The following is a 22,571-nucleotide window of genomic DNA, read 5'->3' on the forward strand; positions in this document are numbered from 1 at the left end:
CTCAATCTTTACATTTTTTAAAAGATTAATTTTACTAAAAGCTCATTTCAACAAATTTTCTTACTGAAAAAGAAAAACAATAGTTTTAGTGGTACAATGTTCATCTTAAATTCACTTGATAATGGTCGAATATTAACTTTCAACAAATATCTGCTTTAAATTAAAATTTGCAAGAACGATCTAGATTGAAGTATATCGATACATTTTAGGTGGTATAAGGGGAGTGAAACAAATAAAACTTTGATTCTTTTTTACAATGAAAAATGCTCAACACATTACCAAAGTAGGCGTCCTTGCGGAAATGATTGGCCCTGCTAAAACGCGGGAAATTGTTGTGTGAAATCAGAAATGAGATATGGTAAAGAAATGGATTTATGATGTTTCGGAAAAAAAAAACAAATAGATGGTAGGTAACATTTGAAAGCTATACATATTGGGATCTTGCTACTTGCTATTCTTAATGAGCCTGAGCCTGAAATGTAGGGTTTAGCTTCAGCATTTTCCTCGCTAAGTTACGGATATCCTCTTTATTTGATTCTCGTGATATTCGCTCCAATTCTCTCACTCCATCGCTGTTTACAAAATCTACTGCATTTTCCTCTGCACATATACGATAGGTGTAGTTATGGTTCCGTTGGATAATCAAATGACTTTTTGGATTTTGGAAAACACCACTTCCACCTATGAGTAATATCTTGTCATTTTGGTAATCCTTTTACTTTTCTTTTCTTTCTTTTTTCTTTTTTTTCTAAAAATTGAACCTTTCTCATGGTCAATTTTTTTGCAATGGTATGTAGCATTATATCAAAGTTAGGATGAATAAGTAGGAGATTCCTTTTGGTCACTTTATATATGTTGTATACGCATGACAAAAAGCTAAGAGGTTCGAATCTTTACCATTTTGCGCTAAATGACACAAGGCAAGCTCGATATGGCGCCGAGTCGATGCAGAACTTGTATGAGAATTGCTAATTAACCACGTAAGGGCACCATCCTCCATTAGCAGAGAACGGCCTTTCTTGCGTCCTGCAGCAATGTAAAATTAGTTTGGAGAAAACTTAAAAGGTAGATGTAATTTCTGTTCAAAACAAATTAAATTAAATTTAATAGAAAAAAAAAATGTAGTAAAAACCTTGAACAATTCCCCTTGATTCACATTTAGCAAAATTTGCCATTCCCCTTGCAACTTGAGCAATAACATCATTATTGCCGGATGTAACCATTTCCAGAAGAGCTTTAATACCTCCGTCATCCTTTAGCATCTTGTGCAACTTTTCTGTTACAGAAATTTTCAGTATAAAAATTTATTGAAATCTCTATCATGGTAACCTGAAAATATTATATATTAGGGCACTGTTCCAAGAAAGAAAAAAGAAAGTGTATACTATTGCATCTGGAGGATTCCATTCATCGGGTATGTCGAATAAAACAAAATTAGTGACGACTTTGATACTGAATTAAATTATTGATTGGCCAAAAACTTAAATTAACAGATGAAGGTAAATTTAATATTGTATCATCTAACGTATTGCTTTTCAATTCTAAAAGTTGGGCAAGGTGGAGTATTGGCAGGTTTTGAGTTTACCATTTCCACATAAATTAGCAAGGGCGCCAGCAACCATGCGAAGAGTTTGGGGATCGTCTGTTCTGGATGCTGTTCTTGCCAATAGCTGGGCACCCCCTTTGCTCATTATTACGGCTTGATTCCTCTCTGAGTAAAATCCCCAAGGCCAGTCCCCAAAAAATTGAAATTTGTTAGTGCATTTTTATGAATGACTTGGTTTAAAATAATACAACAGCATATGGCTACATTTGTGTATGAAGATCAATAATGTTGAGGAAAAAAACAAAGAAAAAAGGACTGAAGGAGATTATGCAACAATTCTGTAAATCTTTTATTCCAAGTAGTCGGGTTTACCGTTCATTGCTAAATTGGCAATAGCTCCCGAAGCCACTCTGAGAATTGTCATATTTCTAGATGATTGCAATAGCATAAGTAAAGCATCCAAGCCACCTTCATCTACGATTTTTTCCTGATTTGAATCTGAAACCAATGAACACCATCAGATTATAATCCAAACATCCTCAACTTCTAGTGTATTAGCAGTGAGAGCGGAGAGAGCCATTCATTGAGGGGTACACACATTCCCCTGAAAATAGAATTTGACAAGCCAAATGGAAATATAATATTTTTTGTGAAATATTTAGTCTTTTTCGTCTTTTAAGTCTTCCCCTATATGAGAAAACATACTTTGCACATATTGAATAAAATCTATATTATCTCAAAACGAAGATAATATCGAAGTCCATTAAGTCATGTTTACATGCAGTCAATCAAAAAATTGAAATATGACCCAAGAATCATGAACCCAAAATTTTTAGGAGCATGTTGAGGATCCTAGAAAAGATGAAGTGACGTTTAAATTACGGGGAGAGAGTGCACACCTTCAGCAGCAAGATTGGCCACCACCTTCACAGCATGGACTTGGACATCAGAGTCTGTGGAAGTCAATAATTGTAGAATCTTCTGAAGACCAACTGGATATCGAAGCAATGAACTTCCGATTAGATAATTTAGAATTTCAATTCAGATTAAAAGATCTTGTACAAGGCCCATAGAATTTTTCATTTTTATTAAACTTGAAGTCTATCAACAATCATCTTACCTTCTTCACATATTTTTGCAATTGTTGCACGTTGACCAGAATTGGTCTCTTTCAATTGACCCGCCTTGTGAAAACCCATGGAAGATGCTAAGTTGGAGGGTTCTCTGTGTATATTATCCTTCATGTACGATTTCTTATCCTGGGATCAATGAATCATAAGAGAAGACCATAAAAAGCTAGAACGATTTTCATACAAAGGGGAAGTGCAATACAAAATTTACCTCAAAATCATTCTCACTCGTGGGTACACTCCTTTTTATTTTAGCCAATTCATTTTCGACAGTTTTCCTCTGCTTCTCTTCTGACAGAAGTTTTTGCCTCGTGATATAAAGTTCTTCCTTCAGTTTTTCCTAAAAAATACAAGGATATGTAAACAATTCATTGACAATAAGTTGCTACAATTTAGCTGGATAGCATACCTTCTCTTCCACTAGATTTTTATGCTCCGACTTCAAGGATTGGAATTCAGTGAGAATGCCTTCATGTGACTGGCATGAACGTCTTAACTTTTCCTTGAGGTCTTCGATTTCTTCCTGCTCATAGAGCAAACAAAAGAAATGAGTAGGATAATGACGAGGACAAGAAGAATTTAGTCTCAATTATATAGTTTCCTCGAGGTCGCGACTTACAAAACAAAGAGGCTTAATGTATTTAGGCTCAACAAAAACCCAGTAGTGCAGAAGGGTATAACCGTATAAGAGTCTGCAACCGAAGCCTTTGGCACAATCTTTTCCCAATCAAGGTTTCTAACTATAATTAGATTACAACATCGTAGAAAGATGTCTGGGTCCCTTTAAACTGGATTGATGACATGCAAAGGGAGGAGGGTGCTTGTTCTTGAGTTGAGTATCGATTCAAAATCATATTTTATATGAGATGTCAAATCACAAAGGAGAGAGATGAAAATAAATCTTTTTTACGAAGATGTAATGACGGTAACTAAAGGTCAAATAACACAGTTTACTAACTTTCGGATATATCTTATAAAGAGATTAACCTGCATTGAATTTTGATGATTACTTAGGCAGCTCTTTGCCGAATGTAGCTGTTCTTCTATAACTTCAACATGAGCATTCTTATCCTCCAACTGTTTAGTTAGTTCTGCAATTTTCTTCTCAAATCTCTGAGCCGCTTCTGCAAGTGCCTTCTTATACGCTGAATTTTCTGTTTCATGATGCTGTGCACCGCAAAGAAGAAGAATAAATCTACTGGACACTACCGATGAACTAAAGGTAACAGAAATCAATCTTTTACAGTATTGCTTCAAAGTCAAGCACTAAGGCCAACTAAAGTGTCAATAAAGGGAGGAGAGGCAGTTAAGAATATAACGATCAATAATAGATGTAGTAAAACAACTGTAAGCGGTTAAATAATTCCACGTATGTGACAACCATTCTTTCTTTTTCATTTTTTAGGAAAGAGAAAAGGTTACAAATAGTTCAAACTTCAACAACTTGTTTTCCATTTACAATTGGAACACAAATTTTCAAGAATATTTATAAACAAGTGGAAACCAAAAAGAAATGAAGTATCAAACAGAATCGATCAAAACACAAACACTAGCAGGCAAATAATCTTTTGCGACCAAAAGCTGGAACAACATACAAAACTAGCAGTAGTATTTATATCCGATTTCAAATTCACAATAATAATACAATTCCAATGTAACGATGAATATATAGCTAAGGAAAGTAAAGAAAAGGCAAGGCTTCCAGCTCCACCACCAACTATCTACAACTGATCAATTTACTGACCTGAATCGACTTCTTGTGATCAGACAAGATCTTCTTCATAACTTCTAACTCTTCCTTGCCACTTACAGAACGAGCATGTTCAACTTCCAGCTGTTTCTTCAAATCTGCTATATTCTTCTCATACATTTGAGTAGTATCGGCCAAAACTTTCTGATACGAGTAGTTTTCAAGTTGATGTTGCTGCCGGTACATAAAAAGAGACCATCATTTTCATAAACTCTTTGGTGCAAAGGAAAATATATCCCCTCCTATAAGCCACTATTTCCAGTACAAGGGTTTAGTAGAATAGTTGGAGATTAAGCTAGTTTCTAAATAAAGTAAAGATTAAGAACTATAAGTAGGATTCTATATTCCAGTTTACTCTAATCATTTCTTTGTTTTTCTTTTCTCTTCTTGTTTTTTTTCTTTTTTTTTCATTAATTGGGATAAGGAACCACATGTCACCGCTTAAAAAAGAGATAGAAAGTGGAAGAAAACTGGCCGGATCAGAACTGGTGACATTTGGGACCAAAATTAATGAAAATAGTAGAATTTTTGGTGGGCAAAAGAACAACAAGGATTAGTCTTAACCCATGCATCTTTAAGGTCCTGCTTTATGATAAAAATTAGAAGTTAAAGAAAAAGGGGGAATAGCCTAATTCATTAAACATAACCCATAACCAGGGCCACTCACGTGACGCACGCTACAGCATACAGGTAAAAGGACTGAACAAATGGGGTCTATAATTTTTGCTGGCCAAGCATGGCTCATTATGAGGACAACAGATACAAGCCAGGTGTTTATCGTGGATTATTAATTATATATGTTGTAGCTAGCAGCAGTGAAGCTGAAGACCAGACAAGAAACTAATCCATTTAGGAAGCATAACATTAGTTATAAAATGCAGCGTATACCAAACCAATAGGCCACCGCAAATCATGTAAAAGTAATTGAAAAATTGAAGACTTGAACATAAGATTGTCTAACGTAAGACTACTGAAAAAATCGTCCTTCAAAGAGACCACCCTTGTGCTAGACTCATATTGCTTGACTTAGTTTTTAGATAATGACTTATACCATCATCACACGCTAGGTTAACATAATACACTTCATAAAACAATGTAGAATCACGAGTTCATTAAATGAAAAGATAAGTGGTCAGTGGTCTCAAAATGAAAATGTGCGAAAAGAAGTTGTAAATTGTTTATCAGGATTGATAATACCTTACTGTGTTCTAAACTCATCTCCAGATGACTAACTTTATCACACATTAGGTCATTGCGATCTCTTTGACGGTTCAACTCGATTAATAAATCTGCCATCTCCTTTTCCATTCGCGTATTCTCCTTCTCTAGAAACTGAAATAAACATCATCAGAACAAGATTCTCAATACAGGAACTACAGAAAACCCTTGAAATAGAAAAGAATTCTAAAGCCATATTATAAATGAAACACCGTAGGAAAAAGTTACTTAAAAAAGTATTCAAAAGGAGAGATGGCTACCTCAGACCTTGTAATTAAACTATTTTCTGCTTCAGCAAAGGAGGCTTGACAATCTCTCAGCTCTTTTTCCAGTTTGTATTTCTCACATTCTCTTAATTTTTGCTGCCTATCCACTTCTGCAGTGAGATTGTCAACTTGATTTTCAAGCTTTCGGCATAAACTTTCATAATCAAATTCTTCTTTAAGTTTTATCATGTTGACAATCTTCATTGCCTGATAAAAGAAAAGATAGCAGCCTATTAATGTCCTGAAATAAAATATACAAACGAAGCAAAATATTCTGATTCATGATTAGGACGGTAGCAGAGGTTAACACTTCAATCATTCAGGAAATGAACACCTAGGTAATACAAGCCAACTGAAATTCTGTCAAATTTGAAGATCCTAAAAGATAACAATAAACCCAATTATACAAAGATGCATCTGGTGTCGTGTTGGAACTCCAACACAGTTTGGAATCAAGATCTTTTATTACTTCACTTTCTTTACACAATTAGAATTGAAGAGATTTCAATCCTTGGTTACAATCTACAATTCTGTTCTTCTCTCAACCAGAAAATCAGAATTCTATTTCTCACTCAATTCTCTAACAAAACAGAACATGTCCCTTCCCTCCCACGCTAACTCTATTTAACAGCTTTTCCCGCCCAAATACAGCTGTCTTTCCCACCAAAACATGCGCACTAACTCTATTTAAAATCACGTGTTTTTTATCTAGTATTTTCTACACGTGCTACTTACTAACAAAGCCTATTCTTCCTTCTACTGTAAACTTGTTTAATAAGAGGTCTATCATTACTTCCCCCTTTTAAATTCACCTTGTCCTCAAGGTGAAGAGTTGGAAATTTTTCTTTCATTTCTTCATAGGATTCCCAAGAAGCTTCATGCTTAGGCAACCCTTTCCAGCTCACCAAAACTTCCCACTGTTCAGCCCCTGTCTTTCGGTATTCAACAACTTCTTCTGGTTCAGACTTCCATGTATAATTCTCATCAACAAACTGAATAGTAGGTTGAATATTTTCATGCTGTCCCACCAATTTCCTCAACTGAGATACATGGAATACCGGATGAATTCTTGAATTCTCTGGCAACTGTAAACGATAGGCGACGGGTCCAATCTTCTCAATAATTTCATATGGCCCGAAGAAACGAGGAGCAAGCTTTTCATTCCTCCTACTTCTCACCGTAATCTGTCGATAAGGGCGAATGCGCAATAACACAAATTCTCCTACAGAAAATTCCACATCTCTCCTTTTTCGATCCGCATATGACTTCATTTGCTCTTGTGCCAAGCGCAAATGTTCTCGTAAAGAAACCAGAACAATATCTCTTTCCTGCAGCATCTCTTCAACAGTAGAATTCTTAGATGGAGAACTTCCATAAGATATAAGAGTAGGAGGTTGTCGGCCATAAACAACTTGGAATGGAGTCATACCAATTGAACGTTGATAAGTCGTATTATACCAATATTCTGTCCATGGCAGCCATTTAATCCACTCCTTGGGTTTCTCATTACAAAAGCATCTCAAATATGTTTCCACCCCTCTGTTCACAACCTCCGTTTGGCCATCTGATTGAGGATGATAAGCTGTGCTTTTATTTAATTTGGTGCCCGACAAACGAAACAATTCAGTCCAGAATTGGCTAAGGAATACCTTGTCTCTATCCGATACAATAGATAAGGGAAACCCGTGCAATCTTACTACCTCCTTAACAAACAACTCTGCTACCAATTTAGCAGTAAACGGATGCTTCAATGGTAAGAAGTGCCCATATTTGCTCAATCTGTCTACCACAACCAGAATTACCTCATACCCATTTGATTTTGGAAGTCCCTCCACAAAATCCATGGATATCTCACTCCATATAACCTGAGGTATCTCCAATGGAACCAGTAAACCGGCAGGTGATAGAGCCATTGTTTTATTTCTTTGACAAGTTAGGCACTCTTCACAGTGTTTTTTAATTTCTGCCTTCATCCCTTTCCAGTACAACTCCGCTGCTATTCTTTTATAAGTTCTCAGAAACCCAGAATGTCCACCAACTGCTGAATTATGAAAAGTTTCTAGAATTACTGGTTTCAAAGAAGATTGCTGAACAATTACCAATCGGTTCTTATACATCAGCAATCCTTTCTGCAACGAATAGCTGTCTACTTGCAACTCTTCTCCTTGCTCAAGCTGTCTTACTATCTCTTTATACTTAGAATCTTGAGACACCTCTCTTTTAATCACATCCAAATCAACAGTGATCGGTATAGACAACCCAAACAACTGTACTTCCTCTGGTTTCCGTGACAGAGCATCAGCTGCTCTGTTTTCCACTCCCGGTTTATAGTCTACCTCAAACGAGTAGCCCAACAATTTAGCTATCCACTTCTGACACTGCGGTTGTATGATCCTCTGATCTAACAAAAATTTAAGTGCCTTCTGATCAGTTTTGACTCTAAACTTCCCAATCAGCAAATACGGTCGCCATCTTTGGACTGCTAACACAATAGCCATAAGTTCCCTTTCATACACCGGTCGACCTCTATCTCTCAGTGCTAATGTGTGGCTGAAATATGCTAGTGGTCTTTTGTCTTGAACCAATACAGCTCCAACTCCATATCCAGATGCATCAGCCTCTATTTCAAATTGCTTATTGAAGTCCGGTAAAGCTAACACTGGTAAGGATACCATTGCAGACTTCAACCGGTCAAAAGCCTGAGTAGCTTCCTCAGTCCAACTAAATCCTCCTTTCTTTAATAACTGAGTAAGTGGTGCAGCAATAGTACCATAATTGCGCACAAAACGCCGGTAATATCCTGTCAATCCAAAGAATCCTCTAGTTTCTTTGACATTTGTAGGTCGTGGCCAGTCACAAATTGCTTTAATTTTCTCCGGATCCACTGCCACACCTTCTCCCGAAATCACATGTCCCAAATACTCAATTTTCTCTTGAGCAAACTGACATTTCTTCTGGTTAGCATACAGTTCATGTTGCCGCAGCACTTTCAACACCATTTCCAAGTGTAACACATGCTCCTTCTCATTTCTACTATAAACCAATATGTCATCAAAAAAAACTAACACAAACCTTCTGAGAAATGGTTTGAAAATTGCATTCATCAAAGCTTGAAAGGTAGCCGGAGCATTGGTCAGCCCAAATGGCATGACTAAAAATTCATAATGGCCCTCATGTGTTCTAAAAGCCGTTTTCTCTATATCTTCATCAGCCATTCTAATTTGATGATACCCCGATTTCAAATCAATCTTGGAAAATAGAGTTGCTCCACATAGCTCATCAAACAATTCCTCTACTACTGGTATGGGAAACTTGTCGGGAATCGTGGCATTGTTTACTGCTCTATAATCTACACAAAATCGCCAACTCCCATCTTTTTTCTTAACCAACAGAACTGGACTGGAATATGGACTTGTACTCGGCCTTATCACCCCTGAATCCAACATTTCTTGAACTAACTTCTCCATTTCCCCCTTCTGATGAAATCCATATCGATATGGCCGCACATTAATTGGTTCAGTCCCATCTTTCATATGTATATGATGCTCTATCTCTCTCCGAGGAGGTAATTTTTCTGGCCAATCAAAGACATCTTGGTACTGTTTGATCACTGAACTAATCAGTCCCTTGCTCACTGCTTCTGTGTTTAACAAACAATACTCCTCATCTCCTACTGTTCTCACTTGCAAGGATCTACACTCAATCAAGAATCCACTATCCCTTTCTTCCCAGTTTTTCATCATATTCTTTAGGCTGATCCTTGCCTTAGTCAAGCTAGGATCCCCTTTGATCTTCACCTCTTTTCCTTCAGCCACAAAGGATAGAGATAGGTTCTTCCAATCTACTATAGTTACCCCCAATGAGTACAACCATTGCATTCCCAAAATGACATCTACTCCTCCAAGTTCCAAAGGAAGAAAATCCTCCACAATCCTCCAACCATTCAACTGCACTTCTAGTTTTTCACAGATTCCTTTACCCTGAACAGCTGCTCCAGAACCTAAGATTACGCCATAGTGTGAAGTTTCTCTGACTGGTAAAATCAATTTCTTTACTAGTTTTTCAGACACAAAGTTATGTGTTGCTCCGCAGTCGATCAATACAATCACTTCTTCTCCAAGCAATTTACCTCTCACCTTCATAGTTCCAGGATCATTGAGACCAACCACCGAGTTGATTGATAATTCAACCACTGTGGTTAAGTCCCCATTGACTTCTAGGCGGCCCAAATCTTTTTCCTCTTTTTCTTCCTCAACGATTTCATATTCATCTTTCCCTTCGGTTATTACAAACATCCTCAACTCACGTTGTTCCTTCAATCTACACTTATGATCTGCAGAATACTTCTCATTGCAACGAAAACATAAGCCCTTCTCTTTCCGAGCCTGAAATTCTGCATCAGGTAGCCGTTTATATGTTCCCTCCCTTCGATTTTCATTGGATGCCCGACTTCTCAAGGTTATGGTTCGAGTGGAAAATGAAGAATTTCCTTTAATGTCTCCTGCTACTCCTCCCGGATTTATTTTCCCATTGCTAGCAATCTGACTAGACAACTTACCCCCTGAGTACCCACTCATTTTCGCCTCCATTCTTACTATTTCTCTATTTTCAACCATTTGTGCCGCTTCCATCATTTCTGCCAAACCCTTCGGTCGACAGAAAACAACTTATGATCTAACCCACGGCAACAGGCCATTCATAAAAGTATCTTCAATCACCCATTCCGGCAATTCATTAACTGGAGCTACCATTTTGTCAAACAAATTTATATATTCCTCTACAGAACCCTCTTGTTTAATTCTCAGAAATTGCCCGCCAATAGTGCCATCTTTACTGGACCGAAAACGTATTAACAACCTCTCCTTCATATTCGACCAACTAACAAATTTATTTCTCTCCTCTTGAGATCTATACCAATTCAGTGCTGGACCATCGAAACTAATGGTCGACACCAACATTTTTTCAGACTCCGTTAATCTATGAATTTGAAAATACCTCTCTGCTCGGAACAGCCAAGAATCGGGATCCTCTCCAGTGAAAACAGGCATCTCGATCTTTTTAAATTTGTTTCGGTCAGAGTTTCCATCATCGCAGTCGATCCTCCGTTCTCCTCCATCGTTTCGGTGATTCCGATCCGATTCATTCATTCTACTGGAGGACGCGTCGCTTTCTTTCCCTTTCGCTTTTTCAAAATCCTTCACGGCGGGTTCTGTCGCTTGCCCACTCATCATTGATCTCTCCTTCGAACTCGTCTCAATGATCGTGAACAAAAGCTGCTGCTGTTTTTCCGACTGAAGACGCATTAGATCGATGCTCTTCGCGATTTCGGCTAATCCTCCCTCAATCGCCGGCATTTTACTCAACTCTTTCTTCATTCCGGCAATCTCCTGGTCGATGTATTCCAGCCGTTCTTCAATGCGGGTCTGCACCATCCCTCCCGAATCACTGCTCTGATACCAAAATGTTGGAACTCCAACACAGTTTGGAATCAAGATCTTTTATTACTTCACTTTCTTTACACAATTAGAATGGAAGAGATTTCAATCCTTGGTTACAATCTACAATTCTGTTCTTCTCTCAACCAGAAAATCAGAATTCTATTTCTCACTCAATTCTCTAACAAAACAGAACATGTCCCTTCCCTCCCACGCTAACTCTATTTAACAGCTTTTCCCGCCCAAATACAGCTGTCTTTCCCACCAAAACATGCGCACTAACTCTATTTAAAATCACGTGTTTTTTATCTAGTATTTTCTACACGTGCTACTTACTAACAAAGCCTATTCTTCCTTCTACTGTAAACTTGTTTAATAAGAGGTCTATCATGTCGCAGCTTTTATTGTTCTTATTTCAAGTCCAATGTGACCTGCTTTCTACCTTCATTAACAAAATTGTTGTCTGCTTTTATAAAAAAAAAATTATATGACATCAATGACGATGACACTGTAGCCTTCTTGATTTGAGGGGATATAATAATTGCAGAATCATGTCTAAGTATTAAATCTAAAGGTCATCGTTTTATCTCAAATTTTATGCACCATATCCACACATTGACGGAATATAAAAGTTTGCAGCATCCAAATGAAACTTCCAAGGTGAACTGTGAGATAGTTCTGTTCGTGGAAATTTTCTCCACCAAGTGTCGTGGCTAGCTGTGATCTTCATTCCGCTACTTAAAAGTATGAAGTCATCAGAACTCCACATAAATCTAAAAAATCAGTTTCCAGTATCTATTACACAGACTTTAGCACCACAAAATCTTAAAAAAGCTTAAGTTACCCAACCAAGAGGAACAAGCCATGTGGCATTGTTCCGTATAAAAGGTTTAAAAGAACGGATGATGACAGTATGAGGATGAAATAGACTATACAATAACAAATTGAACTCACACGTTGTCCAAACATTATTGTGCTAGCAGTTTCTGCATGGTATCTTGAAGATGGTCCAATTGTTATAATGAGAGAAGTCCTAGCAGAACCTACCAGAATTAGACTTCATTAGTTCAAAAGCAAATTAAGAGAACATCAGTGGACATAATATGAACAAAGAAAAGTCTCTGTCTTCGAAAGGCACGCTGTTAAAATAACCAGCAATTGAAAGAACATACTGTCGATCCTATAATTCTTTTTTAAAAGAATATAGAATCGCTAAGGATGTATGCCAACCAACACATCCATCAACGGATCTAATTGTCAATGTAATACGTGAATTTAAATCCAGGAGATTATAACATCGTGAAACTATAAAATATAGGATAAGAGAGGAAAGTAAACTCGTATATTCACTGATGCGTGATATAGGAGATATATATATACTTTATTAGAACTGGTCATGGGAGAATCAGATAAGATTTCCAGAGTCAAACCTCCAAAAGAATCACGAAGAAGTCTTGTAAGCTTAGAATCTCTGGTGGGTATATGGGAGCTGTTTTCCGCCAATGCATTGATACATTTTCCGAGGGAAGTGAGAGAAAGATTGATAAATTTTGCTTCTTCGAGTAAATGACCTTCACTTCCTGCAACATGAAGCACAAGTATGGACAACTTAAACTAGTTGTTCGTGCCACACCATGTAAAAGGGCAACATCCTCATACTAAAAAAAGACGTTAAAAGAAAGGAGAAATGCAAGGGTTGGGTAGTGGCCACAAAAAATAACAACCAGATTTATTTATTCTTTCTGATCCTGCTAGATCCACGACCAGGAGCTTGCTTTTCCGAATCATTGGTATCCCATTACCACCTAGAATATCAATTGCATGGTCATTTGCATTCCCTTGGGAAGCAGTCATATCTTCATTTCTTTTGCTGACCGCCCTTCGTACATAAACCTGTGAAAATTGAATTGATAAATAATATACTAGATACAAATTTGAAACCATTGATGAATATTAACGTCCTACTGAATAACAACCATGAGAATTGCATGACTTCGTGAACTTTCTGTATTCAGTTTTGTATTGGCTGCATGGCGATTAGACTCACTAATCTCCAGTAAATGTAAAAAGTGATCTATATCTTGAATTTTGACGACAGTAGCACCAGGAGCTGATACTTCTCCAGTTTTGGGATCTTCATTAATTGGGATGTTAACCTTTTCGGGAGCAAGCAAATCTTGAATGGATTCCATATACAACTGAAAACATATAGAACACAGTAAATTCTCATTCATCTGGAAAAAATCTTAGTAGTCCTAAGAAGAGCTATTACTATCAAGCATGCAACGGAAACATGCGTGTGTCCAAAATGTACGAGACACGGAGATTCGGGCTTGTTCATATAAACTAGATTTTGAACTTTCTTCTTCTTTTCTTAATTTCACTTCATGAGAAAATAAAAAAAATTGATAATAGTGGAGAAAAAAAAACTGAACTTTTAGACTTCTTTTAAGCATATAATTAGGCTAACATATTTGGTTTTATAATTTTTTCTTTTATGTTCGTAGGATTGAATCTTTTAGAGATTTACTTAAAAGAACGTACATAGAACATGCTGCACCATTAGAAGGGCAAAAGTATTCATAAGATAAAAAGTTGCAAAGCGTATGAAAAGTTCAACTCATCTCAAATCTCATTTGCTCTTCATATTCCAACTTTTTTTTTATATATGAGTTCAAGTCAGCTTATGCACATCTTGATTAATCTCATGGGATAACCCACCTAACCCTACAATATTTGAGTTTTTAGGAAACTCGTATAAAATTAATTACTGGATAAGTGGCCACCACACTGAACTTTTTGGAATTCATCCATCCAATTTATTAGTTTTTTTTTTTATATATTCTTCCAACATTTTACAGCTCCAGTCTCGGCTAAAAAAACTTTAAATGGTCGTAACCTAAAATTAACCAACCAAAAGTAGAACTATAAAGCAAGCTCAACAAATAAAAGACTGCATAATCCGTCCAAGTAATTGGCTGCAAGAATCTACTGACACTAAAGTTTTCAGTGCTCAAAATCAAGAACCAAGAAACATAAACAATCAGAAAGATTCATAAAAGTAGTATGACAATCACTACTCATAAAAGAACACGTGCATAGTACCTGCAAATAGGAAATTTCCACGCTATCTGAAGTAGGAGATACATTAGCAATTATGTCCTCCAAAGCTCTAACCATGATACCACGCTCGGACGCATCTTCTTTACCCATCCTTCCAAGTGTGTAAGTCTTACCAGTACCTGTTTGACCGTAAGCCATAATTGTGCCATTATATCCATTTAGCACGCTCTGCAAAGAGTACGCAAACCTATTAACACAAATAAACTAGGATAGACTGTAAAGACTTGAAAGATGAAATGATTAATCTATACAACAAGAAGAATCATCAGATATGGGAAGCACATCAGAAAAATGCTATGAAAGTTAAGATCACATGCACGCATACAGCATTTGAACCACAACACAACACATCAAACATGATATTTGGAGAATTCTCAATGACCGCTTATCAGTCACAAACCTCAACAACGGGTTTTGCCACCACTTCATATACACGCCTTTGAGAAGCGGATTCCGTAAAAACTTCATCAAATCGATATGACTCAGAACTCCAGTTGTTTTTTCTCAATTTCAACCGCTTCAGCTACATAGTGAAATAGAACATAAATAAATAGTGGAAAAAGAAGAAGAAGATCGATACAACCACAGCTAACATGAAAAAAAATAAAGAAAAGCACTTGAAGCACACTGTAGTAACTTGTGCATAATGATGAATTGATAGGTTGCTCGAATAATATATACATCTTAGTATCACAAATATTTTCTATCCAATACATGGACCCTGTTGAAAAATATGAACTCCAACTTAATGATGAATAGGTAAGCCTTTTCATGAAATAATTTTGAAAATACATTTTTCCTTTTTTTTTCTTTTTTCTTTTTTTTTTTTTTTTTTTTGAAGGATACAAAACTTTTCATTAAAATAATAAAAAAGACAAATGCTCAAACTACCTCTGGTTGTAATTCAACACAATCAGCAAAATCTGCATCCGAAAGAAGATCCTCAGCATTTCTAGGTCGAACTCTAACAGCCACTCTCACCCGTTGAGAATCTATCATCAAAAGGTTCACGTTCCAAAAACATCAAAACTTGATCGAGTATGATACTTAGATGACTGTCAAGCCAGCCTGGTTTGGTTAAGACTTGACATATAACAAGGAAATAACACCCCTAATCAAATTAAGCATTTTGTATATCATATTTACATTAAATGTTAGGTAATAATTACTATTCACCTAAAAGGCTAAAACTTTAAATCAACAAATATACCAGTCAACTGTTTCTGGTATGAATTTATCACTTAACTAAGAAGCTGAAACCAATAGGTCCTCATATTGGAATTTACACAGGCCATGGACTATCTTAAGCATTGTTTTTCAGGATATGGACCATCTCCGTGGAATTTCTGCGAACTACAATTTACTGTTTTCAAATTCCCAACACCCAACGGAGTTCACCAAAACAAATGTTCAACCACGTTAAAACTTTGCTAGTCATCGATCAAATATCTTCAGAGTGATTGAATGGCAATCATCAAATTACGTCAGTATTTGAACATTTAGTGATGAGTCCTACCAAAATGATAGTACCAGAGAAAATATTACTCATTGTATGCTTTACAATTTCTTTAAGCGCCTTTCCCTTAATCCAACATCCAGCATGCTAACCATTCTCGTATGTGCTCGTCACAAGAGAACAGACACGTAGAACAAAGTTTAGTAACAAAAAGAATCGCAACTTCTTCGAACTGTCAGTTTAAAACATTCCGGCCACTTAAGTTTCCCCAACTATCTTATTTATATTATTGTTCATTTTGTTAACAAAATTCCAAATGGAAACAGAGCTAATTAACACCTACCATCACAATTTCGTACTTAGGCCCCAGAGATAAAAATCTGCTCACTAAACTGACAAACATCATCATAAATTTGCACATACAGGATCAAACTGAGATGTGCGAGTTTACACTCATTTAAGAATGTAAACACTTCCTATAAAATCAGACTTAACAAATTACAAACCAACACAACACCTAAACACGCATCAAACCAAAAGCAGTTAAGAAACAGAGCAGCACGGCAAGCATCCAAACCGCGCAAGCAAATAAACAAACGCACGAAGAGATAGAGAGCAAGAGAAATCAAGACCTTCATCGCCGTCAAACGAAAGAGACCTTGAATTAGGAGTAAGAGAGCGTCGAGAAGCAGTAGACGATTTATTACGAACAGCAGAACTAAGACTCTGTCCATGACCAACACTTTTCGAAGCAGCAATGGAGAAAGAAGAAGAGCTATTATGAGCAGGAGAAAGCGGAATATGATGATGATGATGAACGCCGGCTTGCCTGTCGGACTTCAAAGAAGACCTTAAACCATTACCGCTAATACCACCAAAACCACCACCATTTGAAGCCATTTCTGTGCCAAATCAAAGATTCCGATCAGAGCATGGAGGTGGAAGGTTGAGGTGGAAGTGAAGGGCGAGAATGCAAGGAACATTTACAAGAGAGGATGGAATCCATGGCGGAATATGGGAGAAGTTGAGGCCGGCACGTAGAGAAGAAGAAGAAGAAGAGAGAGAGAGAGAGAAGCGGTTCCCGCGTTGGCAATTGGGTAACGTTTGGGGCGGCAGCGTTTATTTATTGAAATTTAGATTTATAGTTATTTAACTTATAATTTATTTTACTGTCACTATTATTATTTGACTCAAATTAAATGCCCATTTAATTTCAATCTCAAAACTAACCAATAACAACTCTTTGTTTATTTAAAAAAAAAAAGAAAAACAAAGAAGAAAGAGAATATAGAAATGGATAATTTTTTCTTTTTTTGAGATATATGAATAAATTAACTTTCCTTTCAAAAAAAATAATAATAATAAATAACTTTATAATGTGGTCAATAAAAATAAAACTAAAACTAAAACTAAAAGTGTATTTTCTCCTTGTCCCCTTTTAACTTGTCTTTTTGTTTGTGATATTGACACCTATGTTGGGGATGTTTTCTTTCTAATTTGCATGGACATTTGTTATACTTTATTTTCTAAAAATAAATTGGAAAAAATGAAAAATTAAATTAGATGGGTTGCAGAAATATTTACAAATATAACAAAATTTTATAGTCTATCGTATTTGTCAGTATCTATTCGTGATAGATGTAGTTCATATTTTTGTTATAATTGTAAATATTTTAATTCATGTTGCTATATTTTAAAACAAAAAATTAAAAAAAAAATCATTATTTCACTCAAAATGAAAGGAATTTGCAACAAAAAATTTGCCTTCTTTTTAGTTTGATTTAGAAAGACTTGTTGGATCTAGGTTTTCAAATATATTATAGAATATAGATTTTAAGTCATGGAATATAGATCATTTTAAGTCATAGAATATTCCATGTATTTAACTTTAGCTCTCCACATACTATGTCACAATTGATTATAGCTGCTAACTTTTTAAAAACAATACATAACTTCTCATATCTCATGATATAATGAAAACCAATAAAATTTTAAAGGTAGGGAACTCCCTAAGACAAATGGAAAAATATATATATATATATATATATATACAAACAACAGATACAACCAAATATAGCTAAAAAAAAGTTCATGTTCATTAAGTTATTCCCTCGTTCACATTTATATCACTCGTTTAATAAATGAATAATCATAATGGATAACAAGTTTAAAAACAATAATTAAGTGTAGAACACCATTTAAAAAACTTGCAAGTATAATAAAGTCTATTGGTGGTCGTGGTCCGTCCCTTGTAGATTATGAGAGTTTATCTATTATATACTTTGTTATATTTACATTTATAAATACTAATATTTTTAATTTGATTGTTACATTTGTAACTGTTTCCTAAGAAAATGGTATTCATCCGTCTTAATAAATGATGACATTTTACTAAGAAGACAAAAATAATGGTGTCTTAGCTTATTATCTTAAATTCATGTTTAGTTTACAACGAAGAGAAATACCAACAAAGCTAAACCAAGCAATTTCTTTCAATTTAGAGTATTACTTACTATATTGTAACGACCCACTTAACTATCGACAAATCTACAATTTTGTCAAGGAACTATAGAACTAAAACTAATATAGTTGTCAAGACATATATAGATCCAAAACGTTGTGTTAGGGACCGAATTTAATCTTAAAATAGTAATTATAAATAATGATTGAGAAAAGGTAGAAAACTGTTTAAAAGCTGCAATCTATTAGTGAGGTCTATATAATAGGGTATAGAATAAGATTTGATTCATTTTCACTTTGAAAAGTAGAGGACAATTATTGGTGTATCTATGTCTATTTGTGGAAATTGTAGGGACCTCAAGAGACATAAGTCATTGATAATGTTGTAGGACATTTAAATTTGCAAAGATTTTATAAGGAAGTTGTGTATAAAGTATAGCACATGCTATGTTTTTAATTCTCACTATGTATTAAGAAAAATTTAAATAAATAAAGGACAATGCTTCTTGTTGGAAATTATTGTTTGACACTTATTGAAATATTTATACTTTGGACCAACTTGAGATGAATAATTCAAAAATAATGCAGTAAGTGCTTATTTTGAAGTTTTCATCTTCTTCTTCTTAAGTGTAATCATTTCTCATGAATCGCACGAAGGGAGTACACAATTTACAGTCAAAAGAAGTAATATGAATCAATTACTAAAAAAGTGAATTAAATTTCTCTAATCACATTGGTCCAAATTGGTTAGTGGGTCCCACAATTAAATAGCATCAATTTCACGACTTATGTTAATTACAAAAGACATTACTTTTAAGGTTTAAGTGTATATATAGCGTAATTTCGAAAGAATTACCAGTACAACAAAATTTAACAATAATACAATTTATTGTCGATAAACTTCTATTAACGTTATGTTATGAGAGTTATAACTAAATTTTGCTACATTTTACCTGCTTTCATGTGTATCTAAGACTAAACGACGTTCTCTATCAACTAAACAATCCCTTTATTCTAATAAAGATCTAATGTAGTCATTTATGTCAAAATCACTTACCAAAAAAGTATAATGGATACCTTTTTAAATTAATTGAAGGAACCATGTAATGTTATCATTTAGACTCATAAATGTGAATGCATGAGATGTTGATATTTGTAAAGTGTAACTTTCATGGGACCAAAGTTATGGATATGATGGTAACATAAAGTAACCATAAAGATAACTTTCCAGTGTCCACTCCCTACATCAATGTTTTCTTTTTCTCGAGAATGTTGATAATTCTTTTCCAACATTCGGGAAATAATGACAAACTTTTTAATATGTTTTCATGAAATGTGTTGAAGTTCGTGAAAGACATTAGAGAATAAAATGGGAAGACAAAAGAAGATTTTTTTTTACTTGTTGGTATAATAAAGATAACATAACGAGTCAAGTAACATCTTTTACTTATCCTCCAAATATCGTCAAAACAAGAGTGATAAAAAGATACTAGAAAATAAAAGTAACGAGAAGACATTTTTATTTTAGGTTAAAGGAAAACTTTTGATTCTAATCCCGTGTGAAAGTAAAATGTAGACCTCATTTCATTTATATTTTTACTTTTAATTTTAAAAATTAACTTATAAACACTTATTTTATTTATTATTTTCTTTCGTTAATAAGGTTCAAGTCAAAAATTAAAACAAAAAGTAAAATAATTACCATACAAAGATCTTAATTTATCAATTAATCTTGATGTGTAATAAGATATCCTATGTACTATCAAGTATATAATAATTTAATCTCAATTTGATTCTTAAGCTTTAGTAGGTAAGTTTGGGTTGCATTTTCAAATATTTATTTAACTTTTAAGAAAAATATCAATTCAAATAGATTTTTAGTCTTTGAAAATTTGAAATTTTAACGATTTCAACTCTGACCTAAAATAAATATATGTATATATCCATCTAATTTTGTTAAGACTTTGTATTTTATACATTAAAAAAATATGTTGAGTTTCTAAAACCGATTATCGATTCCTTTGACGAAAACTAAATCATTACTTCTATTAAGTTTAGGGTTCAAAAGTACACTTTTAACCTACCTTTTATTTTTAGGAATTTAATAACAAATCATTCATACATGACAATGACATAGTGAAGTATAAATACTAGAATTCAATAGGTTTATAAATCACAAAGATTAAGTCCATACTTTTCTTTCCTTTTGTAAGAATGAAAAAGGATGAAAATCAATATGTAATTTTGATGCTATTGGTTGTAGTATCATTTTAATCATTTTGAAATACCTTTTCCATCCATTATAATAGTGAATTTGGAACAAATATTAAGAATAGAGTGAGGACCAGGTGTTTTCCACTTCTCAACCACACAAAAAGAATTGGGAAAGAAGATATTTTAAAAAAATAATAAAAATGTTATGTGGCAACATTCCATTAAACTATATTCGAGATGCACCAAGGAAGCATCATGTTTTAAACATTGGAATAGTTATAAATATAACAATTAGATTCAAAATAATTAAGTATATAACTACATTTTAAAAAACTTGTAAATATAACAAAATCTATCAAAGTATATCAATGATATAAGTTTATTACTGATAAATCATGTTGTAAATATTGAACTATAATTGATAAATCTCTCATACTTTGCTATATTTGCAATTTCTTTAAAATGTTGTCATATACCCAATTATTATTTCTAAAATTCATACTCATTATAATTACCCTTGAGCACGTCTAGCATTTTCAAACTAATTTTAATTACACGATCAAATCTAGAAAAAGTTCTCAATTAACTTTTTTTTATCACTCAACTAGATAAAATATACGTTCTCAATCAATAGTTTGAATTCCCACACCCCATCCAGGGATAAAAATCTAGCGAATGATCGATTCAATATTTTTATCAAATGGGTGACCCTAGTTTATTCATATTTGACGTAACACTATTTGTAAGTGTGTACTTGGAAGTGATATTGAAATTGTTAAAAATCGTCTATTTTCAACATTATTCCATAACACATTTTTAATTACTCAAAATTGAATATTTTAAATATACTTTTCATATCATCAAAACTAGTTTTAAATAATTAAAAGCATAATCAAAACCACCCCGATACACATATTTAATCACTAAAAATTAATTTGATATTTAATTTTACACTTTGTAAATATAATTTTCATATTATAAAAATTAGTTTTGAATGATTAAAAATAAGATTCAAACTAGTTTGGAAAAATGGTAAAGGTGATGTTAACGATTTTAGAAATGCTCAAACACCGCAAGGTAAATCTTGTTCTAGTCCTAGCAAAAACAACAAAGAAGGTTAAAATGAAATACCAAACCTCGTACCTGATGGAGTTTGAGTTAATGGATGTACGAAAATCCCATTGTATAATATCCATTTTGTCAACCTCAAGGACGATTCTGTTGCTACTGTAGAACAAGAGAGGCTCTGCTCTGCTGTCCGTTTGTTTTCTGTTGCTTCATTCAGCTGACATGGGATGGCAGTTTTGTTTGTAGTCGGTGCAAGCTGGAATTTGGACAAAAACCATGTTACCAGATCTCAAGTTATTTCAAATAGTACATAGATCTTAATAAAATTGAAGCTAGCAGGACTAAATAGAAAGTTAAGCTAACAAGTTACAAAGCTAAGAAATAGGCCAGTTATGGTCTTGGATATGTGGGATTAGAGCAAAATCCATGTTCCCAGATCTCAAGTTATTTTAGAAAGAACATGGACCTTGAAAAAAAAGAATGAATTGCTGGACTGAATAGAAAGTTAAGCTAGAAAGCTCTATCTCTTTTGATTAAACGGCTAGATCTTTGCTTCGAGAGGAGTCTTTGTCGGTTTGAACGCCATTACTAGCTCTGTGATATCTCCCTTCCTCTTTTTGGCTTTGTGATGGGTTAGCTATGAGTGTTTTTGGCTTGATTCCTCTCCTGCTTTTGGGGTGTATGGGATTGTTGCTTTGTTTAGTTTTCCCCTTCTTTGTGGGTTTCTTGCAACGTCAATCCGTTTTACAACTATCTATTCTTCTATCCTTTTATGTCACCCTGCTACCCTATGGTGCATTTGTATTTTTTTCAACTGATTGGGTTGCACATCGGCTCGTCTTGGATTTTTTATTGCCACCCCCCCCCCCCCCCCCACTGGATATTTTATTTGAAATTGTTTCCAA

At 34.6% G+C, this 22,571-nt stretch overlaps 1 protein-coding gene across 1 annotated transcript; it reads right to left on the reverse strand.

The window, feature by feature from the left end:
* Positions 1–224: 224 nt before the first annotated feature.
* LOC103496449 (kinesin-like protein KIN-UC) lies at positions 225–17,038 on the reverse strand. Its single transcript, XM_008458298.3, has 21 exons — positions 16,557–17,038; positions 15,360–15,460; positions 14,869–14,991; positions 14,451–14,636; positions 13,322–13,543; positions 13,070–13,238; positions 12,776–12,925; positions 12,300–12,388; positions 5,905–6,117; positions 5,624–5,758; positions 4,421–4,600; positions 3,664–3,843; positions 3,086–3,199; positions 2,888–3,016; positions 2,667–2,805; positions 2,446–2,538; positions 1,919–2,044; positions 1,586–1,711; positions 1,133–1,276; positions 898–1,026; positions 225–600 (listed from the first exon to the last, which is right to left on the reverse strand). Exons 1-21 carry the CDS (start codon positions 16,822–16,824, stop codon positions 458–460), a joined length of 3,159 nt encoding a protein of 1,052 aa, XP_008456520.2. The 5' UTR covers positions 16,825–17,038; the 3' UTR covers positions 225–457.
* Between the last annotated feature and the right edge of the window lie 5,533 nt (positions 17,039–22,571).

The sequence above is a fragment of the Cucumis melo genome, chromosome 3 (assembly GCF_025177605.1).
Source record: "Cucumis melo cultivar AY chromosome 3, USDA_Cmelo_AY_1.0, whole genome shotgun sequence".
NCBI lineage: Eukaryota > Viridiplantae > Streptophyta > Magnoliopsida > Cucurbitales > Cucurbitaceae > Cucumis > Cucumis melo.